The 17,417-nt window shown below is 37.7% G+C and overlaps 1 protein-coding gene across 1 annotated transcript in view; it reads left to right on the plus strand.

Annotated features, from left to right (window-relative positions):
- Positions 1–13,757, plus strand: part of SEC62 (SEC62 preprotein translocation factor) — a 32,468-nt gene extending 18,711 nt beyond the window's left edge. Inside the window, exons 6-8 of the mRNA XM_017848806.1 lie at positions 2,808–2,868; positions 5,244–5,363; positions 9,863–13,757. Of these exons, the coding sequence (XP_017704295.1) occupies positions 2,808–2,868; positions 5,244–5,363; positions 9,863–10,332 (651 nt within the window). The 3' untranslated portion in view covers positions 10,333–13,757. The remainder of the gene's footprint in view (positions 1–2,807; positions 2,869–5,243; positions 5,364–9,862) is intronic.
- The last annotated feature ends 3,660 nt before the right edge of the window (positions 13,758–17,417 follow it).

Below are 17,417 nucleotides of genomic sequence, written 5' to 3' on the forward strand. Positions count from 1 at the left end.
TTTTTTTTGAGACGGAGTCTCACTCTGTCGCCCAGGCTGGAGTGCAGTGGCGCAATCTCAGCTCACTGCAAGCTCCACCTCCCAGGTTCACGCCATTTTCCTGCCTCAGCCTCCCAAGCAGCTGGGACTACAGGCACCCGCCACCACGCCTGGCTAATTTTTTTTTGTATTTTTAGTAGAGACGGGGTTTCACTGTATTAGCTAGGATGGTCTCCATCTCCTGACCTGGTGGTGATCCACCCGCCTCGGCCTCCCAAAGTGCTGGGATTACAGGCGTGAGCCACCACGCCTGGCCAAAACCTGAAAGAAAAGTATCTTAATACAAAATAGATGCATATTTCTTTCTCATCAGTGAAATCTATAGGTAAGCTGTACAGATATGTCAGCTCCATGGTGGATCCCAGCTCTTCTTTTCTCCTCTGTCTGAGGCTTCTAGCTAAGGTTACCTCATGGTCCAAAATGACTGCCAACCTTATATCTACATTGAAAAGAGGAAAGGAGGGTGAAGAATATGTCTCCTCTTTAAGGAGACCACTTTAAGGACACTGTCCAGAAAGCTGGCAATTTCATTTGTGCTTGAATTCCATTGACCAGAACATAGTCACATGGTCATGTATACGAGAAGTAAAATCTTGGAAATGCACTTTTTATACAGGGTGATTATTTGCCTAGCTAAAATGTAGGGTTTCCATTATTATCAAAGAAAACAAGAGCAGAATAGGAGATACCTACAAGTCTCTATCTCTTACAGAATGTAAGTCAGACACATCACTTGAGGGGCTTAAAATTTTTAACATTACTTGATGCTTTGTGCTTATCATTTGTAATGGAATATTTGTATGGTGGTAGCCTTCCATAAAGACTGCTTAATTCAGTCACTTCACCAGTACATAAACATGAGTTATATACTGGGCATTGAACTGTTACGAATTTTAGGATATCCGTTCCTGCTATACCTATACAAAAGTAACATCTATAAAGTCGTGGCTCCTAGGCTGTGTGTTTGAAATTCTTACTTGCATGAGACTATCTAGAGTAGGATTGTGGGGGAGGATTATATATTTATAATAAACTGTCCTCAGGTGACTCTGACGTGAACCCCTGGTTAAGAATCATTGTAATAGAAAACTGTAGGTCTTTCTTGGCCAGGCGCGGCGGCTCACGCCTGTAATCCCAGCACTCTGGGAGGCTGAGTCGGGCGGATCACGAGGTCAGGAGATTGAGACCATCCTGGCTCACATGGTGAAACCCCGTCTTTACTAAAAAATACAAAAAATTAGCCGGGTGTGGTGGCAGGTGCCTGTAGTACCAGCTACTCGGGAGGCTGAGGCAGGAGAATGGCGTGAACCTGGGAGGTGGTGCTTGCAGTGAGCCGAGATTGCGCCACTGCACTCTGGCCTGGGTGACAGTGCGAGACTCCATCTCAGGGGGAAAAAGAAAGAAAACCTTTGGTCTTTCTTAATGTGAAGGCTCAAATGCCCTCACTTAAACATTGAGCATCAGCTATGTGCCAGACATTTTTATAGGCGTTGGGAATAGCTTGATAAATAGGATAAAATCTCATGATCTAGCAAGGATACAGGCACTTAAACATGTTAGTATAGTACAGTGTGGTAAGCATTAATGGTGCGAGAGCACAAATTAGGAACAGTTAATTTAGTCAGGAAGGATAAGAAGGGTCTAAAGGACACTTGAGCTTAGATGACTGGCAGATTGCCAGGTGTACCAGGAAGGAGTTTAGGTCTATTGGGGAAGGAAGCAGCCTGAGCAAAAGCATGGGTGCTTGCTATCCTGAAAAGCAAGCACCCATGGGAAGAGTACTGTTATTTATAGTAACTAAGAAATAAAACTGAGTTTTGTGGATGAATGATCAAATGAGTTCCGATCTGAATGAAGTAAATTTCTGTTGTATAAAATAATAGTCTGATAAAAGGAAGGAGCCACTACTTCATAAGCTTTGAAGTAGTGGTTCCCAGCTTATGGGCCCTCCATGGAAGAGTGGGCAATGAAATTATTACAGTCATAGAAACTATGTTCACCAAGCATGATCTTTAATAATTGTTCTTTGTGTCTTATCAGGAGAGAAAAGGGTGGAGTTGAGAGATGCTGGATCTGTGATAGGGCCTGGCTGGAATCTATCTTAACTGTGCTTTTATCCCAAACTGGTTCATCATTACATTAGGGACAAATTAAGGTTGACAGTTGCTGGTGTTTTGTTTGAATAAATAATGATTTGCACACATTAACAATTTTTTTTCCCCCCAAGACAGAGTCTTGCTGTGTCACCCAGGCTGGAGTGCAGTGGTGTGATCTCAGCTCACTGCAACCTCTGACTCCCGGGTTCAAGCAATTCTCCTGCCTCAGCCTCCCGAGTAGCTGGGATTACAAGCGTCCACCACCACACCTGCCTAATTTTTGTATTTTTAGTAGAGACAGGGTTTCACCATGTTGGCCAGACTGGTCTCGAACTCCTGACCTCCAGTGATCCACCTGCCTTGGCCTCCAAAGTGCTGGGATTATAGGCGTGAGCCACCAAGCCTGGCCAGACAAATTTTTAAATGTATGTAAGAACATACAAATTTACTTAAGTGCTTTATAGAATTTATAGTTTTCCTATAATCATTTTCTAGTGCCAGAAGAACCACTACTGCTGAAGGAAAGATCTTTGAAATTTATTACCTTAGAAAGTACTTCTCATACGTTAAGAGGTTGATGACTGCTTTAGGGGACCTAAAATGTAGAATTAAGCGTTACTTTCTAATGTGACATTAGAACTTTTAAGCACTGAGGTTTCTTGATTCTTCTAGGTGTATGTATGGATCTATGACCCAGTTCACTTTAAAACATTTGTCATGGGATTAATTCTTGGTAAGTAGTGAGATGTTAGTAGCTTTAAAGTGCAATCTAAAATTTAGAAAACAATATGCAGATACTATAAAAGAAAATGTTCCTAAATTTAACATAAAATAGTTGTCATTTTAAAAATACTTTAAAGTCAGAAGGTAAATAATAAACTAAGGAAAATATTTGAAACACATTAAAACAAAGATCTTTACAAACTGATAGAAAAATGGTTAAGGTAGTTAACAGATAAATACAGTGACCAGTCATCATGAGTGATACTTAATCACACTCATAATATATGCAAATTAAAGCTGTAGTGATTAAGAGGCTTGCAAACCTTGACATTAAAGGTCTTAGAAAAAAGTCAACACTCTCAGTTGATAGGTATGTCTATTGTTTTAGTTTTTGTGAAGGACAGTTTGTCAGTATCTCTGAAATTTTATATGTGTCTGCAGTGACCCAGCAATTCTAGGAATTTATTCCATGGCTGTTACCATACAGTTGCACGAAGTGTGTGCATTGACACATTATCTGTTTTTTTCCAAATCCTTTAGACTATACCTGAGTATAATCTAGCAAATATCTTTCAAATTTGAAATGCTTTATACCATTTGACCTAATAAATTCCACTTTAAGGAATTTACCCTATGCCGTAATCACAGTTGCACAAATGTACATGTGCAAGGGTATTATACCTAGAAGAGATAAAAAAAAAAAAAAAAGAAAGTTACAGAAGAGTAAGAATAATATAAGCTCATTTACTTATTTAGAAAAAAAGTCTCTGTAACTAGTTAATTATATATAGGTAGTCTCTGGGAATACAGGTAAGCTTAATAGTACTTAACCTCTGGGAAGTGGAATAAGAATTAGATGAAGACTTATCTATACCTTTTGATTTGTTTGTTTGTGACAGGGTCTCATTCCTGTCACCCAGGCTGGAATGCAGTGGCACAATCATGGCTCACTTCAGCCCGACTTGCTGGGGTCAGGTGATCCTCCCACATCAGTCTACTAAATAGCTGGAACTATAGACACACTCCACCACACCAAGCTAATTTTTGTATTTTTTTGGTAGAGATGGGGTTTCAACATGTTGTCCAGGCTGGTCTCGAACTCCTGGGCACTTGCCTCGTTGTCTCAGAGTGCTGGGATTACCGTTGATTTGTTTTTTTAACGGTGTATATTCCAGGAGGTTTTGTGGGGAAAGAATGATTTAACAAATAGAAAAAAAAAAAAATAGGTAGTAGTTAAAATAAGCTTGGTCAATATGATATCGTAGGATCCCATTCAAAATAACTCTTTTAGGCTGGGCTCAGTGGCTCACACCTGTAATCCTAACACTTTAGGAGGCCAAGGCAGGGAGAAGGCTTGAATCCAAGAGTTTGAAACCAGCCTGGGCAACATGGCGAAACCTCGTTTCTACAAAAAATTAGCCAGATGTGGTGGTTCACACCTGTAGTCCCAACTACTTAGAAGGCTGAGGTGGGAGGATCACCTAAGCTTGGGAGGTCGAGGCTGTGGTGAACCGAGAGCATGCCACTGCACTCCAGCCTGGGTGGCAGAGTAAGACCCTGTTTCAAAAAGCAAAATAACTCTTTTATAATAGAGTATTAGTCACTTTGCTAAATATTTTGCATACAATATATCATTTCATCCTCAACAACCTTTGAAAAATAGGAACAGACACTTATTAAATATAAGGGTAACTTAGTCTCAAAGAGTTAAGTAACTTGCCCAGGGTTACATAGCTTATTAGTGATGGAGCTAGAATTTTAATCCTGGTCTTACTCTAAAGACCTAATAACCAGGCTTCTGATTTCTTATACTTATTTCTTGTATCCTCACTTTACTTGCAAAAAAACTGGAGATTCTTGTAAATAGTTTCCCTAAGTACCAAAAAACAGCTGTAGTGAAATCACTTGGGGAATCTTTTTCAGTCTGTGGATGTCAGAGCTCCACCCCAGAAGAAGAATCTCCAGAGAGGGGTCTTGGGAATCATTTTTTGTTGGGTTTGTTGTTCTGTTGTTTCTTTTAGCTCCCTTACTCAGTAGGCAGATATCTTAATTTTTTTAAATAAGGTAGATATAGCTTGAAAATGGGGGCAGTTGATAAATTAAGGAGGTAACAGTTTTGAATTTCTACATAGCACTTTTTTTTCTAATTACATGTAATTTACACTAATAAAAACTCCTAACCTAGTTTAAGAACAGTATAAAATGTTAGGTTGAACAATATGAAATTCCTCATAATTGACCATTTTTTACCTATAAAAATGGCAATTTTGTATTTCAATGTGTTTATGTTTCTTAGTTTTTCCCCTAGGGATTTGTTTCTGTTATTGCAGCCATACCATTTAAGTTTTTATTCTAAAAGTTTAACTTTGTCATTTCTTGTTCCAGTGATTGCAGTAATAGCAGCCACCCTCTTCCCCCTTTGGCCAGCAGAAATGAGAGTAGGTGTTTATTACCTCAGTGTGGGTGCAGGCTGTTTTGTAGCCAGTATTCTTCTCCTTGCTGTTGGTAAGTATTGTTGTCATAAAATTGACCTCAAGAAGGTTGCTACTGAGCAGTTGGACTATAATTTGGAACTTCAGTAAAGCTTAAGAAAAATTAATGGAGGGAAATCAAGAAGTATATGGCCCTACATTCTGAGTCAAATCTCAAAACTCAGGCTTGATAAGATCTGTTCTGTCTGCAGAAAAAGAATTTAATACATCTTTAAAAATTTGTTTTTCATTATTAAGATTTTTTATTGACAAATCGTAATTATACATTTATGGGGTACAATGTGATGTTTTGGTGTATGTGTACAATGTGGAATGTTTAATTCAAGCTAATTAACATAATTAGCATATCCATCACCTTTCTTGCCTATCATTTATTGTGACACATTTGAAATTTACTTAGTTATTTTGAAATATACCATACATTATTATATCTTAATCTGCAAATAGATGTGCTTTAAAATTAGTTACGGCAAAGGCTTTTAATATTTTGCAATGGTAGATCATTTATTAGACATAATACTTCCAGTAAAACATTTTTTAATTTTGACTTAGAACAAACGAAACACCCAAATAATCTATGCATATATTTAATAAATTATTCTAAACAATTGATTTGCCATTTGGGGAAAAATCATTAATTCTCACCCAGGTACCAAAATATCAGATGCAGTAAGGAGTTAATGTTTTAAAAATCAAATAGGAAAACCTAAGTAAATGAATTTTCCACATTTCTAGATGATTGGGGTCTTTCATAGTTGATTCATTTAGAGGCAGTGTTCTTGCTCTGTCACCCAGGCTGAAGTGCAGTGGTGAGATCATAGCTCACTACAGCCTTGAATTCCTGGGCTCAAGCAATCCTCCTGCCTCAGCCTCCCAAGCATAGCATCATCCCTGGCTTTTTGTGGGGGAGATAGGGTATCACTCTGCCCAGGCTGGTCTCAGACTCCTGACTTCAACTGATCCTCCAGCATTGGCCCCCCAAAGTGCTGGGATTATAAAATTATCACCACACCCAGCCATCTTTCATAGTTAAAAAGCAATATAGGGCTGGGCATGGTGGCTCACACCTGTAATCCCAGCACTTTGGGAGGCCGAGGTGGGCGGATCACAAGGTCAGGAAATCGAGGCCATCCTGGCCAACATGGTGAAACCCCATCTCTACTAAAAATACAAAAATTTAGCTGGGTTTGGTGGCATGAGCCTGTAATCCCAGTTACTTCGGAGGCTGAGGCAGGAGAATGGCTTGAATCCAAGAGGTGGAGATTGTAGTGAGCTGATATACCACCACATCCGGCTAATTTTTGTATTTTTAGTAGAGATGGGGTTTTACCGTGTTGGCCAGGCTAGTGTCGAATTCCTGACCTCAGGTGATCTGCCCTTCTTGGCCTCCCAAAGTGTTGGGATTACAGGTGTGAGCCACCGTGCCCAGCCTCCTTTCTCTAGCAGCAGAAAAATCCCCTGCTATTTTTGTATGGAACACGGGCACATTTGTGGCCAAGAAATAATATCTAAGCCTGTTTGAATTTAGTGTCGGTGTAATACCTGCATCAAGAAGGAAAAATCATAAACTTTGATCTGATATTAGACATAATAAAATTGGTGCTTTTTGCCTTTCAAATTCCTGAAATTTAGAAACTCCTTGGAAATTTTCAGGAAAGGTTTAGCTCCACTGAATAGAACTACTCTACTTGCTTATTTTTAAATTAAACCAGTGTTACATAATAATTTATGGTTATTATATAGTTTTGCTGTTTAAAATATTGTTTCTTCAGTAGTCTCTTTAAATAAATTTTCATTGTAAATATGCTGTGGATTTAAATATTCATTATGAACCAAATAGTCTTCTGAATTATACCAGGAAACAAACCAACCTTTTATGTTGATTCTCTTAGAAAATGCAATTCCAAATATACTTTCAAATAATTAGATATTTCTTTTATATTATCTTTGAAGTCTTTATATATATTTTATTAATATATGTTTATATCTATATTTATATATATGTTCATTTTTTGGAGACAGGGTCTTGCTCTGTTGCCCAGGGTAAAGTACCATGACAGAATGAATCATAGCTCACTGTACCCTCAAACTCCTGGGCTCAAGCAGCCCTCCCACCTCAGCTTCCTGAGTAGCTGGGGCTATAGGAGCACGTTGCCATGCCTAGCTGATTTTTTTTTTTAAGAGTCAGGGTCTTGAAATATTATGTATGGGTCAAAATTATATTTGGCGTTTCTTTGAATATGCATTGTTAATAATGCCATTTAAAATAAGACCTTTGGCAGTTTTCTAAAATCTGTCACTTTTAGTGTAGGAATGTTATTATAGTACATGTCACAGCTTCCCCATAATTCTTCCCTTTTCACTCTTGGTAATGTAGTGCCACATAGCGAAAAACTGTAAAACATGAGCATTCTGCCGTACCATTTGTATGTGATAAGAAATTAGGTTTTATTTGTGCCATTTCTGTATTGCTTTTTCTTTGGTTTGATACAAGATTTCATATTATGAACCATCTGCCTTACAATCCTGTAAAACCTATCATTGCATCATAATTGGAGAAAAAAATGTACAGCCTCCTTAAATTCATTATCTCTGTTTATCAGTGGAATTTATTCTTAAATCATAATCTTAAGCATATTTACCTTTTCTGTTTATACCACGAAAGATTCTAATATGTACAGGAGTCTTTCAGAATATTTATATTCTTGTGAAAATAAAATAGCTATTTTAAAAGTCAAGACAGTTATAACAATTTTCTTCCATTTATACAAAGCAAAATAATGGAAGACACATAGATTAGCTTATTTCAGGCTTTATATGAAAACAGTGACAGAATTGTCTGAAGAAAACAAAACCAAAAATCCTATCATAATTGATTAGTCTGTAACAGTCACATGATTATCATGACCTTTTAAAAAAACAGGAAAAATCACTCAGCTCTACATAATTGGTAAATTCAGAGAAAACTAAATATTGGGGTTTGTAATAACTCATTACTAAAATTTTAAAATTCAAATTCCATTTTCTACAGTTTTGTCAAAATACAGTGTTATAAAATAAAAGAATAAACCTTACGTGTTTAAGTGATCTTGCTTTCTTTAACATTGTATTTTCCTAATACTGAGGATTGGTCTTTAAGCAAAAATTAAATAATTTACCTAATCAATAAAATAAAAAGGTCAGGTTCAGTGGCTCACAACTGTGATCCCAACTACTCGGGAGGCTGAGGTGAGAGGATCACTTAAAGCCAGGAGTTCAAGACTGGCCTGGACAACATATCAAGAACCTGTCTATGAAAGTAGATAGGTAGGTAGGTAGAGAGAGAGGGAGAAAAGACAGATGAGAGAGAGGAAGAGATTAGATAAATAGATGATAGGTATATACCTGTAATCCCAGCACTTAGGGAGTTTGAGCCCAGGAGTTCAAGACCAGACTGCGCAACATGGCAAGACCCCATCTCTACAAAAAATTGGCGGAGCCATGGTGGCATGTACCTGCTACTTGGAGGCTGAGGTGGGAGGATTGCTTGAGCCCAGGAGGTTGAGACTGCAGCGAGTCATGATTGCACCACTGCACTCCAGCCTAGGTGACAGAGCAAGACCTTGTCCTCAATAAATAAATAAGACAACAAAGATTAAAAGATGGAAACTTTTTAATACTGGGATTCCTTATCCAGGGCTAATTTATCCTTTAGGCATAGTAAACACATGCCTTGGACCAAGATACATATAGGAGTCCACAGAAATATTTTCATTTTTATTTCTTTTAAATCAGAAGTAGTAATGTATATACATGTATGTACTAGCAAACCTATATGGTATTTTATTCATGTTTATACAAATGTATAGAAAATAGTCATAAATGTATAGAAAATATAATTTTAATGTTTTTTGTGGAGTAAGTTCCTTACAAAGGCAAAAGGGCCTAGAGCCTTGGAAAGTAGGATGTAGCCCTGCTTTTCCTTCTTAAAGGCTTCCTTCCTAAACACCTTTTCATCTCTTTATTTTATTCTTTTCCTACACCATGATCTTATGAATACTTAAATTCCCAACTGATCGCTATGTGTATTGAAGCATAATATCACAAAGTGCATAAATCAGAAGTGTATATCCATGAAACAACACCCAGATGGAAAAAAGAAGTAATTTTTTTCAGAGTGACGTTATTGCATTGTGACCTCAAGTTCAGAGCAACATGCTGTGCCCCTAGAATACTGCGATAGCTGCTAAACTAGTCAGAAATCTTTTTGTTTTGTTTTCAAGCATGCAGTGGTGTAATTATAGCTTACTGTAGCTCACTGCAGCCTCGAGCTCCTGGGCGCAAGTAATCCTCCCACGTAGCTGGGATTAGAGGTTTAGCCACCACGCTCAGCACTAATCAGGATTTAAATATTCATATTTAAGGTGTATGAAATGTGCAGGTAATAAAACTTCTCCCAGCTTTTTATTAACAAATACTCCCTTCTGAGGCAACGTTTGAATTACTCAATTAGAGAAATTTTTCTCCCCACAGCTCGATGCATTCTATTTCTCATCATTTGGCTCATAACTGGAGGAAGGCACCACTTTTGGTTCTTGCCAAATCTGACTGCTGATGTGGGTTTCATTGACTCCTTCCGGCCTCTGTACACACATGAATACAAAGGACCAAAAGCAGACTTAAAGAAAGATGAGAAGTCTGAAACCAAAAAGCAACAGAAGTCCGACAGTGAGGAAAAGTCAGACAGTGAGAAAAAGGAAGATGAGGAGGGGAAAGTAGGACCAGGAAATCATGGAACAGAAGGCTCAGGGGGAGAACGGCATTCAGACACGGACAGTGACAGGAGGGAAGATGATCGATCCCAACACAGTAGTGGAAATGGAAATGATTTTGAAATGATAACAAAAGAGGAACTGGAACAGCAAACAGATGGGGATTGTGAAGAGGAGGAGGAAGAGGAAAATGATGGAGAAACACCTAAATCTTCACATGAAAAATCATAATCTGACTAATTTTGGGACTGAATGAATAAGTACAAAAGGTTGGATTTTCTATGTTGGCTGATTACCATATTGAACACATGGCATTTGTAGCATTCTTTAAATCTATTTACTGAAATATATTTGACATTCAAGCAGTTATATTCAGTCCTTCATTTTATAGAATATTGGCACTATTATTGGTACAGTTTAAAGCCATTAATATGTTTTATCCATTTGATAATTTTACAGTAAGTAGATCTTATTCATTTTGGCAGTTATCAAAGATGTACTTTCCACAGTTAAATTTACATTAATGGTAATTTTGATAGTTTTATGGCTTTTACTGTTAGACTAATCAAAATAACTTTAAAAGGAACAAAGAAACTCCAACATTTCACATTATGCATAGTTATGTAGCCATTTCACAGTTTCTTTAAGATGCGTAAACTCATTGTTCTTGATAGTTCTTTTATTTTTCATTATAAAGTTATACCAGATTTAAGATTCTGAGTTAGCAGAATTCAAAACTATTTTGTGGAAACAAGCCAACTAGTAACAATGCAGCAACACTTCTGGTTTAGCTAAATTCTTTTTCCAATGTAGGAAATCCACACTGATTTGTACGTCTGACTCAGAGAAAGATGGTCATCTCCAACAGAGAAAGTGAACAGCATTTGTTGGAAAGTGATGGCTCTCCCACTTCCCTCCCCATTTCATTGTCGTAACGTAAAGTGTATTCTGTACATAATTTGCAAATAAAACATTTTATTTTAATTGTTACTTATTATTTAGATATTTCTCAACACTTAAATTCATAAAATTAAGACCATGTAAGGGTATGTTTTTAGAGAAATGGAAGTTTCAGTAACCCACAGAACATCTGTGATCTTTCTACAGCAGCTTTAGTTTTGTGCCAACATTCCATGTATTTTGAATATGAGCAAAAACTGATCTTTATTAAATAAGAGCAGACTTAAAGTAGCTTTGTACGCCTTAATGTTCATTTTGATTTATTTTAAATCTTTACATTCAGAAATGGGATACTGTATTATCAGACCAGGAGGCATTGCTGTGAAAGATAATTTCCTATTCTAAAATATCAAATTTAAAATAAAGATAATAAAATGTAAGAGAACTATTGGACTCTAATTGCTTTGAACTAGTTTTGCAGTTTGACTTTATGTCTTATACATCTTAGTTACAAGTCTTTGAAAACTCTTGTTTACTTATGAGCATAATCATTCCTTGGAGTTATACTTTTATAAACTAATAATGAATATTAAATGATTTTCCTTCAGTCACAGTGAGAGCATTTTGCTTTGTGGTTGAAATAGGTAGTGTATGTCAGTGTTTGCTTTAGTCTGTTTCTCATCTAAGTGTTTGAATTAAAGATGTTAAATTTTCTAATTGTGAAAATACGTTTTTTGTATCATTGACACATTTTATTAAACATAGCTTGATTGCTTCTTTATAGTAGTCCCTGTAAATGGACAGAAATGTGGCTATTTGATGTTAATGCAACTATGTCAAGGCTGCAATCACTTTAAGAGTTTTTTTTAACAAATGTTCATTGGTGAAGTGCCTGGGTATTTTCCCCTCCCATTTGCAGAGCTCTACTACTTCATTTCCACAGTAAGCATGTATATATAATATTGGCTTCTGGGTTTCTTTATCACCAGTAACATTGATACCTATTTTGGGATATAAACATGGTGTTTTTCAGAAATAAAAATTATTTCATTAACCTTTACTATTACTGTGATAATACCCAGGCACTCAATGTTTATCCTGAAATTTTTTATAATACATGTACTTTGTCTAGTCTTAAAGACATTTGGAGCATGGCCAACAGGAAAGTCAGCTTCTTACTGATATGTGTGGATTCTTACAGAATGTTAGTACAAATTTTTATAAATATTTGGTGATCCCTGGGGGGAAATATCATTCTTACTATGGTTAGAAAGTGAATTCGAATTTTCAGCTCAGTTTCTATTTTACTATTCAAGTTGTATACTTTAAACAAATACAAAAATCAAAAGGCTGCCTCTATTACAATCCTCAGTGGAATAGATGGCTATCTTTCTTGGCTAACATTAAATATTCTTGTATCAGAGCATGGAAAATTGTTTATAATTGTTAACAGAATGGTGGGTTTTTTTGTTTTTTTGTTTTTTTTTAAGAACTTCACATTCGCTATGCTGTTGTAAGTAGAAGCATGAAGCTTTTTGATCATGTAGGGCTTATTGTAGAGGGTATCAATTGGCCTAACTAAGCAGGATTGGATTTAACCAGAGGCTAAGTTCAGATAGTAAGAATAATGCATATGTGATTGTTCTTAAAGTCAATGTATTAAATAAGGTATTTTTCCTTTTCCCTCTTACTGGATCTTTAAATTTTCAAACCATATGGCCTAGATAACTTTAATTGAAATAATACAGATTTAGTTGAATACTAGTCAGGAAGTAATACATTTTAATATATCACATGGAAATTATGCAGCGGTGATGAATTTTGGTGTTTCCCCCCTCTTTCTGGTTTTACATCATGAGGATCAATTAGCTTCTGACAAGAAAAATCATCTTGTGTCTTTTGTAAATTGAATTTTTTTTAAATCTTTATTAGGAACTGGAAAACAGCAAGTATGGTTGATTCTCATTATTCAAGGTAGTTATGTTCTATAAAGTCACTGCGAACACTGAATTAGCAAATACAGAACCTAGGGGAAATATAAGGCTAGATTTCTGCAAACCACTGGTCACATTTTCATCAAGCAGTCAACATGTAAATGTCTGTTTAAAGACACCTTATTTAATATAGTCTATTCATTAACCTTGAAGTCATGACCAACAACACTGTAACTCATGCCTGAATGAAGCTTATGTGACACATAAGCTTCATAAGGCACACAACAGCCTTTTTGCCCTTAGGAACAGCTTTTTGCCCTTAGCTCTAGGCTTGGGGCCATTTTAAACAGTGAAATCAAAAAAAAGAACAGAAATGCAAAAACCATGGCATTAGAGTAAAAAGGGCACATTTATAGTATGAAAGCTGGAACATGGCCTTGTTCAACCTCAGCTGAGGATATATGTACAGCAAGTTTTTTGCTGTGCCACAAAATTTTAGGTTAGGCAAATTCACAAATACAGAATCCACGAATAGCAAGGATCAACTCTACTTAACTATATTTTAAAGCTGTGACATTTATCTACCTGGTTTATGTAATAGAATTTATTGCTGAATCATGCTCCAGTATTTGAGTGATGTTTTAAATATCCTATGTCTGAAAATAATTCCTCCTAATTGTGTAGTAATTTGCTTTTACTGTTTCAGCAGTATTCCAGGTCTTTGTTCATTCACTCAGTAATACTGAGCACTTACCATGTACCAGAATTTTACTAGGCACAACCATGAATAAAAATACAATTCTACCCTCTTGCACCATTAAATAGTGTGTTAAGTGCTACGGCAGCAAATTGCTATGTATGCTGGATATCTCTTGTTTTCCCCTCCCACTCCACTCTGCCCTTGCCCCCAAAGCTGACCCGAATGGACCACAGCAGTGGGCTCCTATGCCTCCTGGCTTCTGAGTGGGTTTAGCCAAGGAGTGTCCTGGCCAGAGATCAGAGGATGGTAGGGTGCCTATTCTCAGCTCTTCTCCTAGGGTTGGGGGGCTGTCTTAGCAGCCAAAGGTCACTTCTCCCAAACCCTTTCCCTGCTTTCCAGGTTGCCAGTCCCTGCACTCTTCCTTTCTGGCCAAGGATGATGTCTGTTCTGCTGCTACTAGCCTGGAGTCTCAGAAGCTACTGTGCTTCCTCTGTGGGTAGCCTATACCTATACTTTTGTAGTATCTCCTTATAATAGCTTAATGTAAAGAACCATCTGTTTCTTATTGGAATCAAGACCAATACCAAGGAGAAATTCCTAGGGAACAAAAATTCCAATGAGGAATTTACCTCTTTGTCAGATCCTTATCACCAAACATTAGAAAAGATCTCATAACTTTATACAGCGTGCTGTAAGAGTGTTGATAACTAAAATCCTGTTCTAGTGGATGTCATGCAGATAACTACACAAGGAGATGAATTTAAATTTGCCTTCTTTGGCAAGCCCTTAAACCAATGGCTAAAGCAGTTAGTTGTGAGTTTCTGAGTAGGTCCCAATGCATTTATTTCATTTGTCCAACTGAGCAGACAGACCCTTTGAGACTTTAATTTCGTGACTTTTCCAATCAGACGATATTTCAGTCTGAGAGAGGACATATTTTCTGAGGTTTATAGTTTTAGGATTGTCCAAAAGGCCTATGATCTCTTCTTAACATGACAGAAAGAGGGAAAGAAAAGTTAAATTTCAAGGGGGTCAGATCATCATACTTATTTCATTTTCAGTGATTTCCCAGATGACTTTAATTTTTCGTGTCATGACTCCTCAGAATAATGGGTTTTTTGTTTTTGTTGTTACTGTCTTTTTGTTTTTTGTTTTTTTTTTTTTCTTTTGAGATGGAGTCTCACTCACTGTGTCGCCCAGGCTAGAGTGCAGTGGCGAAATCTCGGCTCACTGCAACTTCCGCCTCCTGACGTTCAAGCGATCCTCCTGCCTCAGCCTCCCAAGTAGCTGGGATTACAGGCGCATGCCACCACACCCTGCTAATTTTTGTATTTTTAGTAGAGACAGGGTTTCGCCATGTTGGCCAGGCTGGTCTTGAACTTCTGACATCAGGTGATCCACCTGCCTCGGCCTCCCAAAGTTCTGGGATTACGGGCATGAGCCACCGTGCCCAGCCAGAATAATGTTTTTAATTGCAGAAAAGGAAATGCATGGGATTACAAAGGAAACCAATTACACTGAAGTGTAAGCTACCAAAATAAGTTAATTTGTTATGTGGTAGTTATAGGTGTACGGTAGTTATAGGTGTAGCCAGATCTACGAGTGGATGTAATAACTGCTATGATGTTGAAGTAGCATAAAACAGATCTCTGCACCAACTGTGATGTAACATGGAAATACCTGATTCTTGTTGACAAAGTCAGTTACTGCTAGTACAACTGTGGATTGCTGTCTGCACTTGTCATTGAAGGAAATACTAAATTTTAGTTTTAGGCTAGTGAAATTAAAGTTAATTTTTCCCATCCAAGTTCATGTATCTTCTGAATTATATCCGTGAATCCCTTAGAGGTCTGTGGATTGTAGGTTAAGAACCCCTGCCCTAGCTAATCAGATCCACCAATGCTTCAAATAGGACTATAACATATTCAAAGGCCAATGATACTTAGCATAATTCAATTTTAATATTATTTGCATTTCATGTCACAAATTTAGTAACTTACATGTGTTATGTGATGTTTTGTTTGGATAGATTATGTCTTACTCCTAAATAAAAAGTCAAGATTTTTGTAGCAACTTCTATTTATTTTATGTATTATTTTGAGATGGGGGTCTCCTCACTCTGTCACTCAGGCTGGGGTACAGTGGTACGATCACGGCTCACTGCAGCCTTGACCTCCCGGGCTCAAGCGATCCTCCCACCTCAGCCTCCCAAGTAGCTGGGACTACAATTGCATGCTACCATATCCAGTTAATTTTTATAATTTTCATAAAGATGGGGTCTCCCTATGTTGCCCATGTTGGCTTTGAACTCCTGGGCTCAAGTGATCCTCTTGCCTTGGCCTCCCAAAGCTGTGGATTATAGATGTGAACCGCCATGTCCATCCTGAAGCATCTTTTAAATGGGAGAAGCAAAACAGGGTCGTAACAACACAAATATTATCTTTCAGTCATTCAACAAACATTTGTGGAGTGATTACTATGTGCTAAGCATTGTGCAATCACAAAACTCAAAAAGCTAGTTTAGTAAGAGAGACAAGTGGCAAACAGTGGCAATGGTGTTGTGTAATGTCGAGTATCTGTGACATGCTTATGAGATCACATAAGTGAATACCCAGCCCAGATTAGGAAGGTCAGGAAAGGCATCCCATAGAAGTATCATGAGCTAGATCTTGAAGAATGAGTGGGTATTAGCCAAGTGAAGAATAGGGGAATTCTGGGCCAGTGCAGCAAGATGTGCAAAATAAGACAACAGAGTGATCATGGCATCCCCTGAAACTGAAACTAGTTAAGGTACAGCTGGGAAAGAGAAGAGTCTAGAGAGGGATACAGGTGGCAAGTCATTGTCTGACTAGAATCCCTTCCTTTAAGAAATACTCCTTTCCCTTCTGTGGTGCTCCTCATTCCATTCCATGGTGACTGGCCTCAAGGATGAGCACCCAGTTCACACCAGGCCAATTGAAGTCTTCTCATTTCCTCAGGGATCTTGAATTCTAAGGACCATGTGGACCTGAAGAAACCAATGGCTATGTTGCCTTCACATGAGTGGAGCCTGTCTAGAAATAGAACCAACATGAAAAAAACAGAACCAAGGGGTGGATCAGGAAGACAATGCCTTAATGCCATCTTTGAACTCCTAGATCTAGCCTGACCTAAAGCCATTCCTTGGCTTTTCAGTTGCATGAGCCAACAGATTCCTCATTTTTTCTCAGTTATTTTGAATGAGATTTCTGTCACTGGGAACTGAAAGATGACTGAGTTGCACACAGTAAGTATGAACGGTGACACTAAAATACCTTTGGAGCAGATTGACTCAAAGCAGGAGAGTAACACATTCAGATTTGCATCTTAGACTACACTAATCACACAGAAAATGGCATGGCAAAGAGCAAGGCTTAGATATTCTCTGGATACTTCCAGTATTTCTCAGATTTACACATTTTAACCACAACTCTCCTCTTGTTGTTAAAAACAATTTGTTTTCTTATTACAGAAAAATCAGAAACTTATAAGCAACAATAACCAGAAAACTCGCAAACCTACTATCTTAGTCCATTTTGTGTAGCTATAACAGAATACCACAGACTGAGTAATTTATAAAGAAAATAGGCCGGGCGCGGTGGCTCAAGCCTGTAATCCCAGCACTTTGGGAGGCCGAGACGGGTGGATCACAAGGTCAGGAGATCGAGACCATCCTGGCTAACACCATGAAACCCCGTCTCTAATAAAAAATACAAAAAAAACTAGGCGGGCGAGGTGGTGGGCGCCTGTAGTCCCAGCTACTC

The sequence above is a fragment of the Rhinopithecus bieti genome, unplaced genomic scaffold (genome assembly GCF_001698545.2).
Source record: "Rhinopithecus bieti isolate Rb0 unplaced genomic scaffold, ASM169854v2 scaffold_32014, whole genome shotgun sequence".
Lineage (NCBI taxonomy): Eukaryota > Metazoa > Chordata > Mammalia > Primates > Cercopithecidae > Rhinopithecus > Rhinopithecus bieti.